The 20,891-nt window shown below is 48.8% G+C and overlaps 1 protein-coding gene across 3 annotated transcripts in view; it reads left to right on the top strand.

The window, feature by feature from the left end:
• The window catches only part of PLXNA4 (plexin A4), a 410,799-nt gene that overhangs the window by 14,473 nt on the left and 375,435 nt on the right, over positions 1 to 20,891 (top strand). For all 3 annotated transcript variants that reach the window (XM_068972632.1, XM_068972634.1, XM_068972633.1), the window contains exon 2: positions 5,949 to 6,131. In XM_068972632.1, coding sequence (XP_068828733.1) covers positions 5,949 to 6,131 — 183 coding nt within the window. The remainder of the gene's footprint in view (positions 1 to 5,948; positions 6,132 to 20,891) is intronic.

Genomic DNA, 20,891 nt, shown 5'->3' with positions numbered 1-20,891 from the left:
CCTTCTTCAGCCCTTCTCAGAGGGTCTCTGCAGAGACCACCAGAAACCGCTGGGGTCCTTGGGTGGCTGCTCTGCAGCTCTGCCCTGCAGCCTGGGGAGACTGAGCAGGAAGGATGCTGGCAGCACTTAAAATCCCCTTTCTGTGGAGATGATAGAGCTTTTCAGAATGCCAGTCTCTCTGCAGAGTGGGAGCAATTTCCCTGTAATTGGTAAAGTAACCGTAACTGCTCTGTCATTTGTATGTAGCGACACGTAATTGCACGGTAACCTTTGCCGCTGAGTGCGAGGTAAGCGCGGTAAGCTATTAGATTGTAATTCGGAGTGTCAGCTCTGGCTCCCCACGCCACCTCCACCACTGCTGCTCGGCTCGGGGAGGCTGCCACGGGGCCCCTCTGCCTCCAGGTCTAGTGGGTCCTGCTCTGGTGGTTTTGCTTGTCACATGGCGTTCTCTCCTGGGCCTAGTCTGTGGCACCCTCAGCCAGGAAGAGACCCCCGTGGTGACCTGGGATGGTGCTTCTTACTGAATCATCTGGGAAGGGGTTAAGATACAGATCTCTGAGCCTCAGCTCCAGAGTTTCTGATCCAGTAGATCTGGGGTGGGGGTGACCAGAATTTGCATTTCCAAGGAGCGGCCCTAACTCTAACCAGGGCTTCCCTGGTGGCTCAGACGGTAAAGAATCCGCCTGTGATGCAGGAGACCCTGGTTTGATCCCTGGGTTGGGAAGATCCCCTGGAGAAGGGAATGGCACCCCACTCCAGTATTCTTGCCTGGAGAATTCCATGGACAGAGGAGCCTGGTGGGCTACAGTCCTTGGGATTCTCCGGGCAAGATTCTCTCAGATCTCAAAGAGTCGGACGTGACTGAGGGACTGACACACACACCCAGCCCTAACTCTTCTGGACCTAAGGCTATTTCTCCTTAATCAGCCTCATTGGCCTGATAGATCTTTAGGAAGAACCACCTTTGCTCTTTCATCTTGGTAACCTTAGTGCCTTTAATCTTGATCACACCTCTCTGAGACAGGTATCATGAATTTCCCCAAAGATTCTAAGACTCACGAAGGTTATCTGAATTGTCTATGGAAGACCTGGATTCAATCCCTGGGTTGGGAAGATCCCCTGGAGAAGGGAAAGGATACCCACTTCAGTGTTCTGGCTTGGAGATTTCCATGAACTGTATAGTCCATGGGGTCACAAAGAGTCGGACACATCTGAGCGCCTTTCATACACACACAGGGGTAACCAACAGTAACTAGGGCTAACCGCTCTCTGGTTTGTTGTTGCTGTTTAGCTGCTGAGTTTTACCCCACTCTTTCGAGACCCTATGGGTTGTAGCCCACCAGGCTCCTCTGTCCATGGGATTTTTCAGGCAAGAATACTGGACTGGGTTGCCATTTCCTTCTCCAGGGGATCTTCTCAACCCGGGAATTGAACTCAGGTCTCTTGCATTGGCAGGTGGATTCTTTACCACCGAGCCACCTGGGAAGCCCAACACTCTCTTAGCACTTACTAATGGCCAGAGGTTGTTCTACATGAATTAGCCATTGAATCCTCTCTACAGTACTGGGAAGTATATGCTATTATTATTATCCCTATACTACCCATGAAAACCTGGGGCACAGAGAAGTTAAATAACTTGCCCCAGGTCACACAGCACTAAGTGGTGGAGCTGGGATTCTAACCTAGGCTTTCTGGCTCTAGTTCCAAAATAGTGTTAGCTATTTTGAGACTCAGGTCTTTATTTAGTCATTCATCAATTCCTCCATGCATTTTCCATTTAATATATATGTCTTAACCTATTATGAACCAGGAACAGAGCAAAGGGTACAAACATGCCTAAAATACGGTGCCATCCTTGAGCTCATGGCCAGCCCCTGGAATCCAGTGGATCACCAGTCTCACTTTACAAGTCAGGCACCCCATGAGGACATCTGTGCAAAGCAGATTTGGTATCTTCATAATGGGCCAGAAGGGATCCCAGAGGCTATGGCCCTGTCCGAGGCTTTGGGGTCTGTTCACAGGGGTGCCCACCGCATACATTCCCGTGCAGCAGACTCTAATCTCTTTCCCTGGTAAGAATGAAGCTGCTGTCTAATGAATAAGCACTGGAGAGGTGGCCAGAGCTCATTCGTGGGTATTTGTGGACTGGCAGGAGAGAGGGCCTGCAGGCGCGCCCGGCTCCTGATTACCACAGAGCCCAGCCCCTTCCTGGCTCCTCTGGCTCCAGCTCTAATCTTGCTGTTAATGGAGCCCAGGGGAGAGCTCGGCCAGGGCTGGAGGAGCACACACTCTCCTCCCCTGTTGCCCAGGGTGCTTAGGAATCTGCTCCAGCCTTCACTTGTCGAAGGTGTTCACAAATTAGGCTTCCCTTCCACGGGTCGTGGCATCTGCTCCCTACACCCCAGCACCCCAGGGTCTGCAGGCCCTGTGGGACCCTCCCTCTGCTCTCCTCTCCTCCCATGCTGCAATTACTCTGATGCTTTGGCTCAGACTCTGAGGGTGGTGTCCTCAGAGAGCTATGTTCTGGCCGGGAGCATGCAAGGGCCACTCCCTGCTGCACCTTCCCACCCCCCGCCCAAGGCCATTCCGAGCAGGATTTCCATCAGAAAAATGAACCCAAAGAAACACTACCTTGAGGGCTCTCCAGTTTAACCAGTGCCTTCACACCTGTTGTGTCACCTTGGTCTCAGGATGAGCCCATCTTGATATTTTACTGTCAAGGAATGGTAGGCCCAGAGAGTGGGAGGAGGCTGTGCCAAGGTGTATGCTTGGGAAGCTGCTCAGCTGCTGTGTGAACCCAAGTCTTGTGTTTTCTCCCACTCCTTCACTGTTAAAAATCCTTCCCTTATCAACCCCAGCTGGAGGAAGTGAAGAGTAAGACCCCGCCCCCACCCTGTGCCACAGTTGGGGACCTCAGTATCCATGCACCCCCAGGCTGGTGTCTGGTTCAAGCTCCTGGTCCAGGGTCTCCATCACCCTTTTTTCACCTAGGGCCCCGCTCAGAGGGAGAAACCAAGACACAGGGGAGTCTGAGTGGGAAGCTATCATTGTCTCCGGAATCCTAGGGCCACGGGAGGAGCCCCAGTTGTGGCCTTTGCTTCATTCGAGCCTGATGACAATACCATGAGGTCAGCAATTTGGGGGTGGACCTGCAGGTCTAGGTGAGGAGCCCCGGATCTGCCTCCTGTGTGGGTCTCGCAGGGAGCTGACCTGAGCTGAAACTGGTAAAGTCCTGGCTGCCAGGACACCAGGCTGAGCTGTTCTCACTGTCCCCGCCGATGAAAACATCCCTCACCAGGGCTTTTGCGGTGCAAGATGCCGCCGTGGTAAACACTTGTGGGTCCCTGACTTTCTGCCTCTGAGCAACCAAGGATTTAACGCAGCCATTGGCTGAATGCACACTTTTGTTTTTGTAGATGGATGGTTTTCATCTCGTGTTCTGCCCAGTGAAGAAGAAAGTTAGCTGGTTACTTAAAACTCAGAATTGCAGTCCTAGGGGCTGAACAGCCTGAGTCGTGTCAGGTCAAGGCGGTGTGTGTTTGTACCAGGTGTGGTGGGAAACATGAATGGCCTTGTTCCCTGCCTCAGTTTCCCCTTGTGGAGAGTGGACAGTCCTTCAGCCTTATCTACTTGGAAAACGGTAGTAGTGGGTGAGATCCTTTGGCTAAAGGCAGACATCGCGGCAGCACAGTTTAGGGCTGAGAAAGTCCAGGGTGAGGACAGGACCAGAGGCAGGAATGTGCAAGGCCATGAAGATCCCTAAGCTGCCCTCTGAATGCTTGGCAGTCACCATGGTTATGCCCATCAGGGAGAAGACATTGTCTGTCCTTTATCTGGGTTTTTTTCCTTCCTGTTTCCTCTCCATCTCTTCTACTCTCCACCCTAGCTGTCTCTCTTTTCCCCAATTCCTCATTTTAGGAAAAAACCATAAAGGTCAGACTGGACCTTGAAAGCTTCCTCTTGCCTTTGACTCCTGCAGTTGTTTTTGGAGGGAGTGGAGGTAGTAGAGGCTTCCCTGGTGGCTCAGACAATAAAGAATCCACCTGTGATGCAGGAGACCTGGGTTTGATCCCTGGGTCGGGAAGATCCCCTGGAGAAGGCAATGGCAACCCACTCCAGTATTCTTTCTATGGACAGAGAAGCCTGGTGGGCCACAGTCCATGGGGTCGCAAAGAGTCAGACACGAGGTGACTGAGGTAGGGGTTGTGTTTGGTCTGGGCTGTTGGATTAGACGATGCGAGAGAGGCCAAAACAGAATGTGGGGTGGACGTCTGCACTGCATGTGGCTGTACGTGCTCCCCCCTGCCCTGGCTGCCCCCACCACGATAAGAGGGAGGTCGAGATGCTCGGCACACAGACATTGCCTGCCACCCCTGCCCCCCACTGCTGGGAGGGAGATGAGGGCCCCTGCATCCCTGGAAAGCTCGGAGTTGGCCACTTTGATGTGGCTCTGCTGGCAAGAGCCTGCCTGCTGGTTCTCCAGAAGCCTCTTCCTTTGGCTGGATTGGAGCCTTTAAAAAATGACACCTTGTATTTTATTTCCCTGCTTTCTCTGAAAAGTCCAAAGGCGTTTACAGGCATGAGCTCTATAGGCTTTACGGACGCCCATCAAAAAGTGGAGTTTGTTTCCTTCATCTTTATAGAGTGGAAAGTCAAAGCACAGAGAGATGGAATGACTCTTAGGAGAGACAGTTCTTCTGAGAAAAAGGGAGAAATCCAGCGTAGGATCTTAGAGCCTCAGGGAGGTCATTGCCAACCCCCAAGCTGCTCAGTGCGGGGCACTGGAGGCCCCTCCGCAGCCATTGTCAGGGTCTTCGCCACTGCCTAGGAGGACTCCCTAGTTGTGACCCTCTGCTTACATGGGGATCTGGGAGGCTGCAATGAAACAGGGAGACACTCAGCTAAAACAATGGGGGTAGGGTAGGGTGCAGAAATGGCTTTACTTGTTGGTTCCTGACTCCTGAAATTGTCCTGGAATCAGAAGCCAGAGTTGGGTCCCTGTATCCCACAGGGTACCTGGGAATCCTGGGAATGTCCTCTTTAAGGGATGCTAAAAAGTGTTCCTGTGAAAAAATGGTTCAGGAAATAAATTGTTTGGAAAAAAATGCTGAGAGAATTTTAAAGCTATTTCTCCCTAAAAAGACTTTTCAGACATTTTTTGGTAACAATTAGGAATGTCTTACATGATGTTAGAATATACTGGGTTTCAGGACATTGCCCAAAATCACTTGCCCAAGAAACCCGTTTATGGTAGAAAATCTTATGGGACTTGCGTTCCATGGAAGGCACTTTGGGAAACGCTGGTGAGAGTATGAGAGTGTCAGGGCTGCCCTTCTTCATTATGCTGTGAAAGAAGGAGGCTGGGACGGGACGTAGGGAGGCACCTGTGGCCCGACTGAATTCATCCACAAACTTCCCACTCCTCCCTTTCCTCCTTTCCCCAACCAATTGTCCATGCACGTCTCTGCCACGGTGTTGGCGTACATGTATTAACATTCCTGTTTCTCTGTTCCACACCTTTGTGTCCTGATCTCTGTGTCTGCTCAACAGTACGTGTGTAGATATGGAGACCTTGCCCCACTCACTCCCTATCAGGGATGTCTGGGTCCCATGCTCGTGAGTGGTGGCCCAGTGCTTTCCCAGGTCATGGTGATGATGGGCTGTCAAGATGGTACCTGGAGCAGCCGGAGGTGGGCAGAGAGGCTGCAGAGTGTGGTAGAAAGAAGACTCCAGGGATCTGTGACTTTCTGCCATGTGACTTTCTGCAGTCTACCTAGATGACTGTTGACAGGCTACCTAGTTTCTCCAGAGCTGAGTTTTTCACGTGATAAAGCAGTGATTTATACCAGGTGATTCATCTCTAAGGATTCTCCTAGCTCCAGAGTTCCCTGACTCAGTGCGAGTTGCCCAGCTGCTAGCTTCTAATTCTTCTCCCTCTTCCTTTTCAGCTCTTAACCATTGATGACAACTTCTGTGGCCTGGATATGAATGCCCCCCTGGGCGTGTCGGAGATGGTGCGTGGCATCCCCGTCTTCACAGAGGACAGGGACCGCATGACTTCTGTCATCGCTTACGTCTACAAGAATCACTCTCTGGCCTTCGTGGGCACCAAAAGTGGCAAGCTGAAGAAGGTAGGACAAGGGGTAGTCATTTCGGTGATTGTGCAGCCTGTCCCCAGTGGGACAGATGTTGGCTTTTGTTCTCTTACTACCCTGGGCCTGGTTGGTGAGTGGTACAGGTTTGCGCTACGGAGGTGTCTTGCTGTTTTGAGGTCCACAGTGGTATTCTTGTCCCTTCTCTGCCTTCACATGGAGGACTGTTGTGGCACTCACACTGGGTGAGTGTGTGGATCCACCTCTTCCACAGGCTGGTGTGCTCCTGAGAGGTGTGCGTCTCCAGGCTCCTAGTCTAAATGGTATGCTCTGTCTAACTTGGGCTTATGCCCTAAGGCAAGACCTTTATTAGGCATGGATGGTTGGGAAGGATGGACAGGGGCAAGGGATGTGCCTGTTCCTCCCTCTTCAGCCCTTCTGGCTGGTGCATCCATCTGGAATCCACTCAGGGAACAGAGGGAGGAAAGTATATAGTACCTGCTGGAATTGCTAGTGGGGCTAAGAGCCAGATCGCGGGACGAGGAAACCATGGATGCTGTGGGAGCACAGAAGTGCCTTCAGGTGGAGAGGAACCATGCGATCCGGGGACATGAGCTTTCCTCCTTGTTCTCCAGAACGAGGCTTGCTGGCTTCAACGGTTCTGGGTGACCTTGGCCCATCTGCTGTGTTTCACGTCCCCATCGATGCAGTACTCTGTCACCTGTCTCAGCTTGGGCTCTCAGTGGGTTGGCGCTGGTCCCCCAGAGTGCCCTTCTTGCTTGGATCAAAAGCCTTTCTAAAACTCAAGGCAGTAGGTCTCGTTTTCTGTTGGCCGATAATCATACTTGAGTCTTTCTCCTGGGAAATACTGATGATGCCATGCGGAGATCCTGCTTGTTTTAATTAGGCTTCCCCTGGAATTTTCTGGACATCGTGCGGTCCAGATGGATGAAGCGGCAGTGCCTTATCTGAGACCGAGTTTCGATGCCTGCTTTTCTCTTTGCTGTGTTTGTGGGTATGAGCTTGATGGTCAAGGGGAAATGCTCTCTGCAGATCTCAAGATTGTACCTGTTATCCTGTCCTATGGTGTGACAGCCCATTCCAGCCACTGTTTTTCTCTCTTCAGATTGTGCATCTTTGTGGAACAGGTGGTGGGGCTGGAGGGTGAGAGTGTGGAGGGGGAGAGGCAGGGAGCAGAGTGTGTGTGGGCTGGGGGTGTGTGTGGAGCAGTCACATGGCTAGGGGCTGGAAGAGAAAGCGTATGTTGGTGAAACGCCATGGCATGCGGCAAGAGTGATGGAGGCATCCCACCACGCACTGGGGTCACTGCCTTCTATGTCAAATGAACAGATTAATTAACCTTTGTCTTCACAGCTTGAAGAATTATATTTCCTAGCCTCCTGCCTTTCTGCGAAGGCTATGTTGAACACAACTGAGTGTTTTCTTGCTGCCTTGGCCTTCTTGTGATTTCTACTCACATAGTGGACTGGGCTCATGGACACCCGGGGAGGATGCTGGGAAGTGCAGGCATGTTGTGTCTGGTCGTTGCAGCCTTCCCAGCTCTTCCTCTAGGGCACCTTGTTCACTCATCACTTCCAGATGCTGCCAGGAGTCCTGGTCCACATCAGCACCCTTCCTCCTCGCTGAGCTGTGGCTTCCAGCTTTCAGTGAGCTGGGAAATCAGATAACCAAACTTGCTGAAATTGTGTCTGATAAGCCTCCGTATAAGCCAAGCGGGGGGGTGGGGGAGAGTCCACGAGCTTTAGAGCAGGGACTTCAGGAAAAGATGTTTCTGTTGGTTGCTCAGGTGACTTCATTCTTCATGAGGATTCAACGAGTTCGATTTGCTGGCAAAGTGGATTCTAAATACCAAAGACATTCCCATATGCAAGTCACACAGTGCAATGTCTGTTGACCTGCTTTGCTTGCTCTGATGGTTAAATGAGCACTGTTGAGGGTAAATAAGTAAGTGAAGGAACTGGGAGTGCTTTAGATCTTGTCTCTACTAAGCCCATCTCAGTGGAAAGGAGAGGTGACATCCTTCAATATTCTGGAAGGTTCCCACCCCTTCAACTTCCTACCAGGGGCCAGAGGATCTTTTTACTTGCTGGCCAGACCAAGTAGACCCTTTAGAAGAAATTTTTTTCTTTTTTTTTTTGCTATTGTCTGAGCTGGTGGGTATATGGTGTCCATGATATAAATATTGAGAATTCACTGCACATAACAGAACAGAAAGTTATTTTCTCTTGGGGGAAAAAAAAGATGTTTCCTGGCCATGGCGGCATCGTAAACCTAAGTCGGTTGACTTGCAAATAAATGTGTGCTCTTGGTCAGAGGGTGGTCAGAGGCTGATGGGGGCTGACTCTCTCACCTGTGGAAGCCAGTCCCCTGATGGGGATCAGAGCGAGGCCCATCTCTGTGAGTGGGGGCTGAGGACACCTCCAGGACCCCGGGCAGGCCAAGTGCACACAGACATCCATTGTGGGGCAGGCTGTGGGCAGAGCCTCGCCTTGAAGTGTCCCCCGAGGTCAGCCAGGCTGGCCATAACAGGTCACACCTGACCGGGGGCTTTAGGGCTTTAGAAACCGTGGACTGGCATTTCTCATCTTTTACTTTGGAGCAGGGGGTAGGAGCGAGGTTCTATTTCAGTCACCTGGGACATTACACTTAATTTCCAGAACTGTGGTGGGACTGGTGAAGCGTAAACATTTGGGAAGCAGGGCGAGAGAGTCATGTGTGGGGGAATGAGCCAGTGGCCCTCCTGGGGGAAAGCCAAGCCATGCGGGCAGCAAACTTTCTGCTCCACGAGCTCAGAGCGGTGGCCTTTTTAATAGTTTTGCTGAAGCCCAGCTACACTCCTGCAGACTCAGCCGGCCCTGGGGGACAGTCTGAATAGGGAAAGGAAAGCTGGGCCGCCGCGTCTGTTGTTTGAAATAATAAAAAGTGAAACTGGCCCATTTATTTATTTTTTTCTAAACAATAGAATTTCCCCACCACTCTGGCTCACAGAGCACCACTCCCCTTGCCCTGTCATAACTCGGTCCTGCTTTTCCCAGAGGTTATCAGGACCCCATTCACTCTCTGGGCAGAGGCCCAGCCGTGGAAAGCTGTGGGGCTACAGGAGGATTTAGTGGGAGGTTTTGTGAGCTACTGAAACTGGGGTCTCAGGATAATAGAAATCATACGGCCGCCGTAATTACAGAGCCGGTTTCTCTGAGCCCTGTAATAATCTCCCGCGTGAATCAAGGGCCTTGCAGGGTTCTTTGCAATATGACAAGGGACTCAAGGTGGGAAGGCTGGGCGGGAGGGGGTTAGGGGTTTGCTAAGAGTAGGGGAGTTTGCTGTGAGTTTCAGGAGTTCAGGAGCTAGTCTGTAGCAGCTATCCATGGGCTGCCCTGAAAATTACTGACTTTCCATTTTGTTTGAAAGGTATGGGTCCCCATCATTGGCAACCCTGTCTCTGATGACCGTAATTTTACTCCTTTAGTGCACACATCACATGAGGCAGGGGGAAAGGAGGTGAGGAAAGTACCAATTTGGATGTCTTTTATTTTTTCTGATCTGTGTGTGTGTGTGTTATGGCTGGCATTGGCACAGAAATGCTCCAGTCATCAGGAAGTGCCTAGAAATTTAGGAATAAGTTACAGGCTGTTACAGTTTCAACTACAGGTTAAACTCTTAAGGCCAGCACCATTCCGATTTGCTTTAAGGTGTCCATATAAATCTGAAAACCTTTGACCCAAGTTGGGAAAACGAAGTCAGTATTGCCTCAGAGGACAAGATCTCTTTGCTTAAATATTCCAGCTCTGATTTCTCTGTCTCTTGCATTTTTACCACTAAGTGATCATATTTCATGGCTGCTGTTCAACAGTGAATTACTGCCTGACATTAGTGGGAGAGACTAATGTTCATTGTGAACCAGAACATCATAAACTTTCACTTGAGGTGTGATTGCTCCTGTCATTTTGTGATTGCGTCTTTCCTGGGTGTTCTGTTAGGCTGAACTGCACACACCAAGGGGCGGAGCGCTGGGAGAATGTTGGGTAAGCAGAACCCTGGCTGGCCTTGCCGTTGGCTTGTAGTAGAATGTGTGTGTGTGTGTGTGTGTGTGTGTGTGTGTGCATGCACACACACACACAGCCTCTCTTGTGTGGGTGTGTGTCAGCATGGAGAGTCACAGGAGTAGAGAACACAAAGTCATTCTTCTTGGGAATTGTCATGTAGCTTAATTCAGTCTTCCTAATTTTTTTGCATGAGCCTGTTTGAATTTTTTTCTTTTTTCTTTTTCTTTTCTTTTATTGACATATAGTGGATTTATGATATTGTGTTAGTTTCATGTGTACAGTAAAGTGGTTCAGTTATACACATCTAGCTTTTCTTTGTCAAATTCTTTTCCCTTGCAAGTTGTTACAAAATATTGAGTAGAGTTCCCTGTGGTACACAGTAAGTCCTTGTTGGTAATCTATCTTATATCTATTTCATATATACTAATGTGTATATGTTAATCCCAAACTCCTAATTTATCCCTCCCTCTCTTTCCCCTTTGGTAACCATATATTTGTCTTCTATGTCTATGAGTCTATTTCGTATATAAATTCATTTGTATCAGATTTTTTAGATTCCGCACATAAATGATGTCATTGCCTTGTTCTGTCTGAGCCTGTGTGGAATTGATTTGCCTGTGTTCCACGGGCCCTGAACACAGACCCAGAAGGGCAACTAGTAGAGGGGCAGGGAGACTCGCCTGAGGCTGTCATTCTGAACATAAGCTCTCAGAAACAGCTGCTGTGTGTGTGTGTGTGTGTGTGTGTGTGTGTGTGTGTGTGTGTGTGTGTCTGCAGTGCTCGAGTCACAGGGCAACACCAGATCAGAGATGTGCAGCCCCTGCCTTGCAACTTCCTCAGTGTATCTGAGAACTCTTTAATATTCACCTGGAAATTTATCAATAAATCAATTGATAATAACTAATAACAACAACGATAATAACCAAGTAAAAACAATAATAATAATAACAAGAAGTTAACTAAAAAGAAACTCATGTCATGGAGAGCTCTCTAGATGGCTGAAGGCATCACAAAATTCAGTGGAGATACAGCTGAAACTCCAGGTTGCCCTGCGATCAGAGCAGAACCTGAGTGTACCGGATATAAGGTTTGGTGAGTTGCCCGTTATGTTGTTGTTGCTGTTTCGTCACTCAGTCGTGTCCGACTCTTTGCGACCCCATGGACGGCAGCATGCTGGCTTCCCTGTCCTTCACCATCTCCCAGAGTTTGCTTAAACTCACATCCATTGAGTCAGTGATGCCATCCAACCATCTCATCCTCTGTTAGTTTTTCAAACCAGAGAGGCTGGCCGCTTTGCTTGTGGGTAGTCCCTCAAGCAGAAGGGAAAAGGAAATGTTGAAGAATCAATGCCAGACAATTTCCATAATGAGAAAAGTGCATCGCAGTTGTTGGCTTTTTGTTGTCATTGTTGTTATTTTTGCCGTGCTGTTTTTGCATTTTCCACCCTGGTTTTGCAAGTATTAGGCCCACGTAGATCTTAACCTATGGGTTGAGTGAGGGGGATGCTGAGGCTGAGATGCTGCAAACAGAAGAGTGTAACAGATGTTCCAGGGACCCTCCTTTCTCTGACTTCACGTCTAAGGAGGGACAGAGAGATGGCTGGTCATTCAAGCCTGGGACTGGCCTTCAAACCAACCTTGCCTCCTGTCCTTCCGTCCACTTCTTGTGGCCCTCCTCCCACCTCGATTCAGTCTCCTCAGCTGGGCTGTAGGCCTTTTTGTTCACGTTGTACCTGCAAGACGTGGCAACCAGCTCAGCTGGCGGGATCCTCTTGTGTGTGTGCGTGTTAGTCGCTCAGTTGTGTGCGACTCTTTGTGACCCCATGAACTGTAGCCCACCAGACTCCTCTGTCCATGGAATTCTCCAGGCAAGAATACTGGGGTGGTTTGTCATTTCCTTCTCCAGGGGATCTTCCTGACCCTGGAGACCCTTCCAAACCCGGGTCTCCTGCATTGCAGGTGAATTCGTACCATCTGAGCCATCCTCTTGGGCATATCTTATATTCCTGAACAACATCAAGCCCTCACTCAACATCCTTTTTGTGTAAATGTGTTCCCACTTGTGCTATTTTCTTATCCTTCCCTACTTTTCACTACTCAGCCCTGAGGCTCAGCCCCTGTCCCGCAGATCTTTGGGTGGGGGTCCCAAGTGGTCACCAGTGCTGACCCGAGTAGGGTCAGAGTGGTGTCCTTTCCATGGTGCATCTGCTGCAGCCCCTCTCAAGGCAGTTAGACCCCAAGAGCTGGGGCTTAGACTTGTTTTCCTCCTGGTGTCCTCTTGAAACACACTTTGAGATCCCCAGAAAATACTACCCTGGAAACATTTGTCATTCTGTTTTCCAAATGATCATTGCCAGTGCGCATGACTTAAGGAGATGATTTTAAATGAGCTTTGCCAATTCAAGATTTATTGATACATGTATGCCATTTTTTTGAATCATATGTGTGTGTATATATATATACATTTGTGTAGAATGATCCTGATCACAAATTAAAGCACAGACATTAAAATTAAAGAAAGTGCTGCAGAAACACCCCAACTCATGGAGCGTGCTCAGTCAGCTGATGCTCAAATGCCAGGCACGCTGGAGGAATTTATCCAGTGACACATGCAATTGAAGTAAAATATTGTGCTTTACAAGAACATATCATTAAAATGAGAACTAGCAGCATATCAGGAGTCTGGCCATGTAACCAAGACAACAAAGATGGGAAAGGATGAAAGGCATGATGTTCCAGAGGAAGAGGGAGGAGGCAGGAGGCAAGAGCAGGGGGTGGGGCACCTCGCCGTCAATGGTCCCCTCACTGCTGGGCTCATAGCTGATCAGTTTTGGACGGGAAGAGGATAGAATCTGGATGGTGATCCTGGTGGAGGCTCCAAGCCAGGATAGGACCAGGGCTGGGGAAGGCAGTGGTAGCCAGACTGACTTAGAGTCCCCCAGTGGAAGCTCTGATTGGGGGGTGGGGCCTGCTTATAGTCCCTACTTGTTCTCGAGTGCCTTCCCATGAATGTGGCCATTGGACTTGCTTCCTGGTGCTGTCGCGGTGCTCCTTCCAGCAGCTTTGGTTTCTCACAGAGGCATTCCTGGTGACTTCTATAACAGCTCCTCACATCTCCCACATTCACTCCGTGCCTTCTATCCCGCCCCCAGAGGACACAGATGTATTGATTATGGACTGCTGTGTAACAAATGACCCCAACACAGAGGCTTAAAAAAACCTTATCTTGCAGAGTCTGTGGGACAGGAATCCAGGTCTGGCTTAGCTAAGTCCTCTGGCTCAGAGAACTATAATCAAAGTGTTGTCTGGAGTATCCATCATCTCCAGGCTCAAGGAGTTGGGGAGGATCCTCCTCTAAGATCATGCACTTGGCAGCTCAAGACCTCAGGTCCTCACTGGAGACCTCAGCCCCTGGCCATGTGGGCCTCCCCATGAGGCCACTGACACAACATGGCAGCTGAGAGAGGGAGCCAGCAAGAGGTGGTGAGCATGATGACAGCCAGATTTTCTGAAACCTAACTTCAGAGATGACTTTTGTGGCATCCTGTTATTAGAAGCCAGTCACATGGTCCAGCCTACATTCAGGGGAGGAGCTTCCACAACGGTATGGATGAGGCAGGTGTCATTAAGGTCACCTTAGAGGCTGCCTGCCGCATGATGGCTTTGTTTCTAAGCCATCAAGGACACTTGAACCAGTACTTTTAAAGTTTAAGTTGACTTTTAGTGGTGTAGGAAAAAGCACAGCCTTACTCAGGAACCATCATGATGCCAGCACTGAATCCTGACTTCGGGCTCCCGGAGACTTTGATTGACATAAGAGAGAACCCAAAGGATGAACAAAAAGGGGTGAAGTGGCCTGCTACACTCACAGGGCCAGAGGGCACCACATCGTCTTGAGTGGGTGGGTGGTCTGGGAGCTCGGGGAGGCGTCCCTGGGGACCCAGCTTATCTTAGGGAAAGGGTAGTAATTTGTAATGGTGGACAAGCGAGACTTACCTTTCATGTCAGTAACCGATGAGAGCTCTGATTCCATAGAGGATCCTTGCCCCCTGACTCTGGCCTCTTTGGGGGATCACCTAGCTTTTAAAGTGAAGTGAAGCAAAGTGAAAGTCGCTCAGTTGCGTCTGACTCTTTGCGACCTAATGGACTGTAGCCCTGGGGATTCTCAGGGAAAGGATACTGAAGTGAGTTGCCATGCCCTCCTCCAGGGGATCTTCCCCACCCAGGGGTCAAACCCAGGTCTCCCGCATAGTAGGTGGATTCTTTACCAGCTGAACCATGAGGGAAGCCACGAGTAGAAGGACGTGTGCTCATCTCTGACCTCACTTTTAGGAAGGGGTCATTTTCCTGTGGATTGCACCTGGCAGGAAAGAGGATGGGAAGGGGACTGCCGTGCTTTGAACACCTCGCAGGCACCAGGCACTGTTCTAGGTGTTTCCCTTGTACATTGATCATTTCATGGCATCCTCAGCCTTTCCTTTCAGGTAAAGACTACAACCTCCCTTCTACACAGGAGGGATTGAGTAATTCACTGGAGGGCATGCGGTTTGATCTAAGGTCTGCCCTCGCTGATACAGACAGGTCATGGACTCCACCTGTGGCTATGCTCTCGGCCTGTGGGTAAATCTTACCTCCTGCATCTGGCCAGCATACCTGTTGGCCAGAACCTTCCTACTCTCCTTTCCTTCCCTCTGTCTCTGCCCTGGCTCAGGGCCCCAGTGGTCAAGTGTGGATGGTTGTAACTGAACTCCCATCTCAAGGCACCCTCACTTTAATTTCCTGTAGATTGTGCCACTCATCTATCTAAAACAGCTCCAATTCTCTCACTCCCTTACTTGAAAATCTATATATCTTCTTGTCCAAGCTTCTGTGGCCCCCATTGCCTGTCACCCACCTGCATGTGAGAGGTCCAGCCTCTCAAAAGACACAGGTCCTCCAGCTCAGCCCTTCAGCCCTGAACACTGCCTGGCCGCTCACGTTATGAGTCTCCAGGATCCCAGCTAAACTGAAATACCAAGGAAGGGGCTCCCACGTAAGAAATGGTGAACTTCCCACCTCCACAGCAGCTCTCACATCACAAACCTCCCTCCAAGAACAGCCTCCCTCTTGAGGGGCAATTTTGCTGGAGCGCATTGCACAGCAGAGTGGGCAGTGGTCCTGGGGAGGGGCCGGAGGCTTTCTGGGAAACAAGCTATGCTTTTCCACTTACTGCTGACCCGCCACCCAGGACTCAGTTGGGGTGTTTGTCTTGGGGGTTCTCACCAGAATTCTCTCTCCCAACAGCCCCTGGGGCTGTGCTCAGTGGTTCCTGATTACTTTTCCTGTTATTGGTCAACCAAGGTCCCCGTGACTGGGTCGTATCCTATAACTTCTTGGCAAGCCCCCTGCAACTGAGGACCTAATTATACCGTCTCCTTAGACCCCCTGGTCCTTTTAGCCTCTACCTCCACCAGTCCATCCAGCCTTCTTTTTCCTCCTAAATGCTGGTCCCCTCCACCCAAGCCTCATGGCTTTTCTCTGTCCTGGACCTGCTCACCCCACGTTTACTCTCTCAGCTCCTGGCCTCTGCTTCTTGTTGTGTGGCTGGTACACTTTACATAGGGGAAACCCATTCACAGATGTTATCTTGACTGCTTACCCAGGGTGACGGTGGGGCAGTAAGTCCTGAGGCAGCTCTGGCTCCACGATTTCTTCACAGATTTAGTGGCTTGAGGGACATTGTGATCAGATGGTTGATTCACTCGACCTGCTTTGCCCTGTTGGTGCCCCTCTGAGTCTCATTAGGAAAAGTGGGCCGAAGAGTGGGTCCATGAGCAGTGGGTGTTGGCTCAGGGGTCCTCCCCTCCACAGGCTCTCTCTTCCTTGGGGCCACTCTCTGGCATCCCCAGTACCTCCCCTCAACCCAGTTTTTCTGCTTTGAGCCCCCTTCCAGAAGGTTCCTCCCTCGCCATCCCCCACCCCGAAGGATCCAGAGGGCTTGGGAGCAAGAAGGGTGGAAGGGAAGGCATACAGGAAGAGATTCTCGCCAGGGAGTTGGATCGTCTTTCTGCTTAACTACTCATATCTCGCACCAGATTGAGAGTGTGCTGAGTGGGGGAGCTGAACTTGGGTGTGACCTCAGTGGCTGGTTGGACTTGAGGAGCCAGAACGATGCTGAGACCGGCTTATGACCCACTCTCATCACTGCATCCACAGGTCACATCAAATCCTGATGATTCTCAGTTCTTCCCAGCAGGAATCCCAGATGCCCAGTGTTGCTTCAGGCAGGATTATACCTATAATCACATGGGTATCTTACACACTTTGTGGTTTCTGATAACAGTGAAGATGGTTAGATTACCTTAGGTTCATTCTTAAAGATCTGTAAGTGGATGAAGTTTCTACCTTGGTCCTTCTGCTAACTTGCCAGCCTTCCCCACTGTGATCATTCAATTCTCTCTGTTTCGTCCTAAGAGCACAGCATTTATCCACGCTTTTCTACCAGAATCCCTTTACAGCGATTTCTCATGATAGGGGCACTGGCTTTTTGAAAAGTTGTGTGTACCTAAAGCCATATTTTAAATGCTTTAGATGAGCATACAACAAGAATGTCTTATTTAATCTTTATGATTAAAGCTCTTCTGGGCCTTCCCCCAGATATACCAGGCTTGGGAGAGGAAATTACATTTTAAATATCACTCACAGAATCCATCTTTCTTAAATCCCATGAAGTTTTATCAGGCAGGATCATTTGAGGCTTCATATGGGCCTGAACCATGCTGGTGGCCTTAAGTGCCCCTGTGGCAGCTGGGGAACTGGTCTCCTTGTGAGCTGGGCAGGGTCAAGGACACCCTGACTGCCTGCTTCATCACCCGATGGTAAGATCATGGGCTTAAGAGATAGGAGTTCATCAAAGGGACCAATGAATCCTTATCTAAACCAAAGAACACTTTCCTAAAATTAATAGCCTCTGAATATATTTATTTTACTAAGTTGAGTTTTTATTCAGTCACAGTTTGATTACCCAGAAGTCATAGGCAATAATTTCAAAATCTTAGAATTTTTCCCAAGAGGAATTTGTTCGTTTTCTTTGCATTAAAAAATAGTTGTTTTTTGTTTGTTTGTTTGTTTTTTTACTTCTGGATCAGACTTGTAAACTTCTCCCCCAGCATGTCTAAACCTTTCCTAGTTAGATGTGGGTGTCCAACATAATATTTTCCTGAAATGCTAAATAAAAAACGTATTTGAAGATTGACTCCTGGGGCTTAGGGTCTTATAGTACCTGTGTGTGTGTGTCTGTGTTTGTGTGTGTGTATCAGCTAGTTTAGGCTAAGTTATGGCACAGTAACAAATAACCCCCGGTTTAAGTGACTACCACAACAGCATAAACTTGTCTCCAGCTCATGTTCGTGTGCACCCTGGTTTGGTTGCAGCTACGCTCTGGGTGACTTCTTTCAGACAGAGGCTAAAGACATGCCCAGCTCCCTCTGGGATGTTAATGCTGTGGCTTGGACATGGCACATGTCATTGGCCCTCACATTTTATAGGCTACGCCAAAGGGAATGGTGTGGAGACTATACTCTCACCACGGGAAGAGGCCAGGTGCATATATGTTCCTGAAGGGAGGGACAGAGAATATTCTGTCAATAATACAGTTTACTTTAAGGATTACTATTGTGAACATCACCTTGAGTCAAGACATCTCTGCTTGACCTATCTGTAATATGCCAGGTGTTTCTTGAATTAAAGAGCACAAGGTATCTTCTTACTCAATATTGGAGAAGATGTATGAAAAATACAGAATGTGGCTGGTTTTATGCCATCAAGCTCAGAAATTGTGTTGGAGATTTTTAAAAACCAAATGCTCTATCAGCTTGTTTTCCTGTGGCATGCTTTTTCTTCTGAAACTGAAATGAGAATCACTCAGTCCCTTCCTTTAGTGAGGGCTGTAGTTATTTGTATTGCCCTGCATCCAATTCTCCTTGAGAGTGAGGGTACTTTTCTGCTTAAATACAAAGATTAGAGTGTGCTCAGTGGATGTCTCTTGGAATAATTAAATCATCCAAGTTTATTAAATCATTTCTCGTAACTACAATTAAGTGGGATCTTCCAAATTAATTTTCCCCATGTAATTTACTCCACCCACCCACAAATTCCCCCATCTCCCCTCTGTCCTCTTGTTTTTTGACTATGAATTCTAAAAAAATTCACTCTGGACACAGTCAGGACCACTGGCCCTTGAAATTCATCCTTCAGGTGAGGAACCTAATTTGGGAATTTTAGCTCCAAAGCTGGCTACTGACTCAGGGCCAGGTTCCCTGTCAGGCTTCCCCACCATCTCCTCCTCTTTGGAAATGGCAAAAGGGCAGGGCTGGAATCCTGCATGGAGGAAGCAATCCTACAGACTGATTTGAACAACACTGATTTTTTTCAGCCTTCGAACTCATTCTGTGGATAGCCAATTTTTTGACTGACATGTCTTAAACTTACATCATATTGGCGATGCCTGAGGAGTCCTTGAACATCCATAACTGGATGGCACATGGAATAATTAAATGATACGTATTGTCATGGCTGAGCTGGTGGCAGCCACTGGGTGAGTCTTGGAAATCAAAGAAAGCTTATAAGGAGTTGCCCTGTTGCAGATGTGCTAGAAGGAGCCCTCTGATCCTTTCTAAGCTCTTCACCTTCGATTTTCAGGTGGATACGAGATACACCCACATATGCATGACTGTGGACCCTCTGCCACACATACACACACATTCATGTCATAAACATGCACATGTACCTAATTCCATGTGTACCTGTGTGCACTCATGCATGCTGATGTGTACCCATGCATGCACACTTAGGAGCCAGACCTGTCTCTTAAAAAAAAAAAATTGAAGTATAGTAGATTTACAGTGTTGAAATAATTTCTGCTGTACAGCAAAGTGGCTCAGCTACACACATATATGCGTTCCTTTTCTCATATTCTTTTCCATTATGATCAGTCCCAGGAGACTGGATATAATTCCCCATGCTATACAGTAGGACCTCGTTGTTCATCCATTCTAACGTAATAGTTTGCATCTACTAACCCCAGACTCCCAGTCCGTACTTCTCCCTCGCCTCCGCCCCCTTGGCAACCACACGCCTGCTCTCTACATCTGTGATTCTGTTTCTGCATTGGAGATGAGTTCATTTGTGCCATATTTTAGATTCTAGACCCTTCTCTTTGCACTCAAGCCTAGGGCAGGTCCTCCTGTGCTCTGCCCTCTTGGACTGAGCCCACTCCCTCGCATTCTCTCTGGGAAATTAGCAGCACACCATCTAATCAGTTTACCTCTGACTCGCCCACTTTGGCTTTGAGATGATGACAGAGTGCAGCTATTTAGCTGTCAAACGCTCTGACTATTGCCCAGATGGACAGCGCCTCAAACATCAGAGTGGTTTCTTGCTCCCTCGTGGGTGGGGGAGTAATGAGTTTCCCAGTTGCTTTTTTAAGTGCTTCATGCATCTGCCTTTAATTTTAATGCCTCTTGCCTGCTGACCTCGCTTCCCGGCAGCCAGCCTAAGTGTGATTCCCATAATTAACTTAGTGATAATTTAATCTCTCTGCTTTAAATTTGATTGTTTTTGAGGGACTGGGGTCTAGGGACAGGAGAAAGGGGAACTTTGTGCCTTGTATGACCTTTGTGTTCGTCTGGACTCTTTCTTTGACGGCAGCAAGATCAGAGGGATATAGCTGGGTCGGGTGACGGGACACAGGGAGAGAGAGGCTCAGGGCATCATGGGTAGATTTGAGAAAGGATGCTAAAACAAAACTCTCTTTCCATTCCTTTTCTTGTAAGAGGTCGTCTTTCTTTGTCCCCTTTTCTCCCCCCAAAATGTGCAAACATGTGAGCGAGAGTACACAATGCTTTCAGATGCTTTGATGGGGAGTAGCTTGAAAATGAAAAAATAATAAACTTCCTTAGTGGTCATGGCAACCATTCTCTTAAGCCAGAAGAAGGCAAGAAGGGGACAAAGGCACCATTGGGTGCTACCCTGCTACTTCCCATGTTCGCTCCTAGGCATCCCCGCAGCCTTTGTGCCCAAGCGTCTGTCCAGGTCTGTGTCAGGGGTTTCCAATGCTTCTAAACTGTTGAAACTGAGACTGGCAGATTGCCTGAAGAGGTGGAACTGACAGCTGGGAAATCTCAACTTTGCTACTGGCTGCACTCCTGATTTTGGACAAATTGTTTATCTATACATATTTCACCTTCTGAGCAACTAGCATGCTAATATATGCACCGTCCATCTCTCATATGAATAAGCTGAGAATAAAAGGTCTTCACATCTGGAGAACATTTCTTGATTCAGTAGGAGAAACAAATAAAAATTAAGACAATGGTGAAGACCAAATGATTTTCTGTGCTTACTAAACTTCTAAGGATTTTCTGTGCTTACTAAACTTCAAACTCCATTGATGTAAACACCTATGTGAACTCAGGCAGAGTATTAGAGCAGAGGGTAGAAGGTCCCCAGGGAAAACCTCAGAGGCTCCAAATAGATGCACTAACCAGTCCTTGAGGGATTTACGTGTGTGTGTGTGTGTGTGTGTGTGTGTATGTGTGTGTGTGTGTGTGTGTGTGTGTGTGTGTGTGTGTGTGTGCGTGCGTGCATGTACATGCTCAAGATCTCTTTGGGAGAACTTCAGGAAGCCACCCTTGGTTCCTCCTTAGATTGCTACTTGAGGTGCTGTAACAGGGTGCATACCGTGGGTGAAGGAAGGG

This window comes from Capricornis sumatraensis, chromosome 5 (assembly GCF_032405125.1).
Source record: "Capricornis sumatraensis isolate serow.1 chromosome 5, serow.2, whole genome shotgun sequence".
Lineage (NCBI taxonomy): Eukaryota > Metazoa > Chordata > Mammalia > Artiodactyla > Bovidae > Capricornis > Capricornis sumatraensis.
This window is presented reverse-complemented; position numbering and strand designations above follow the sequence as displayed.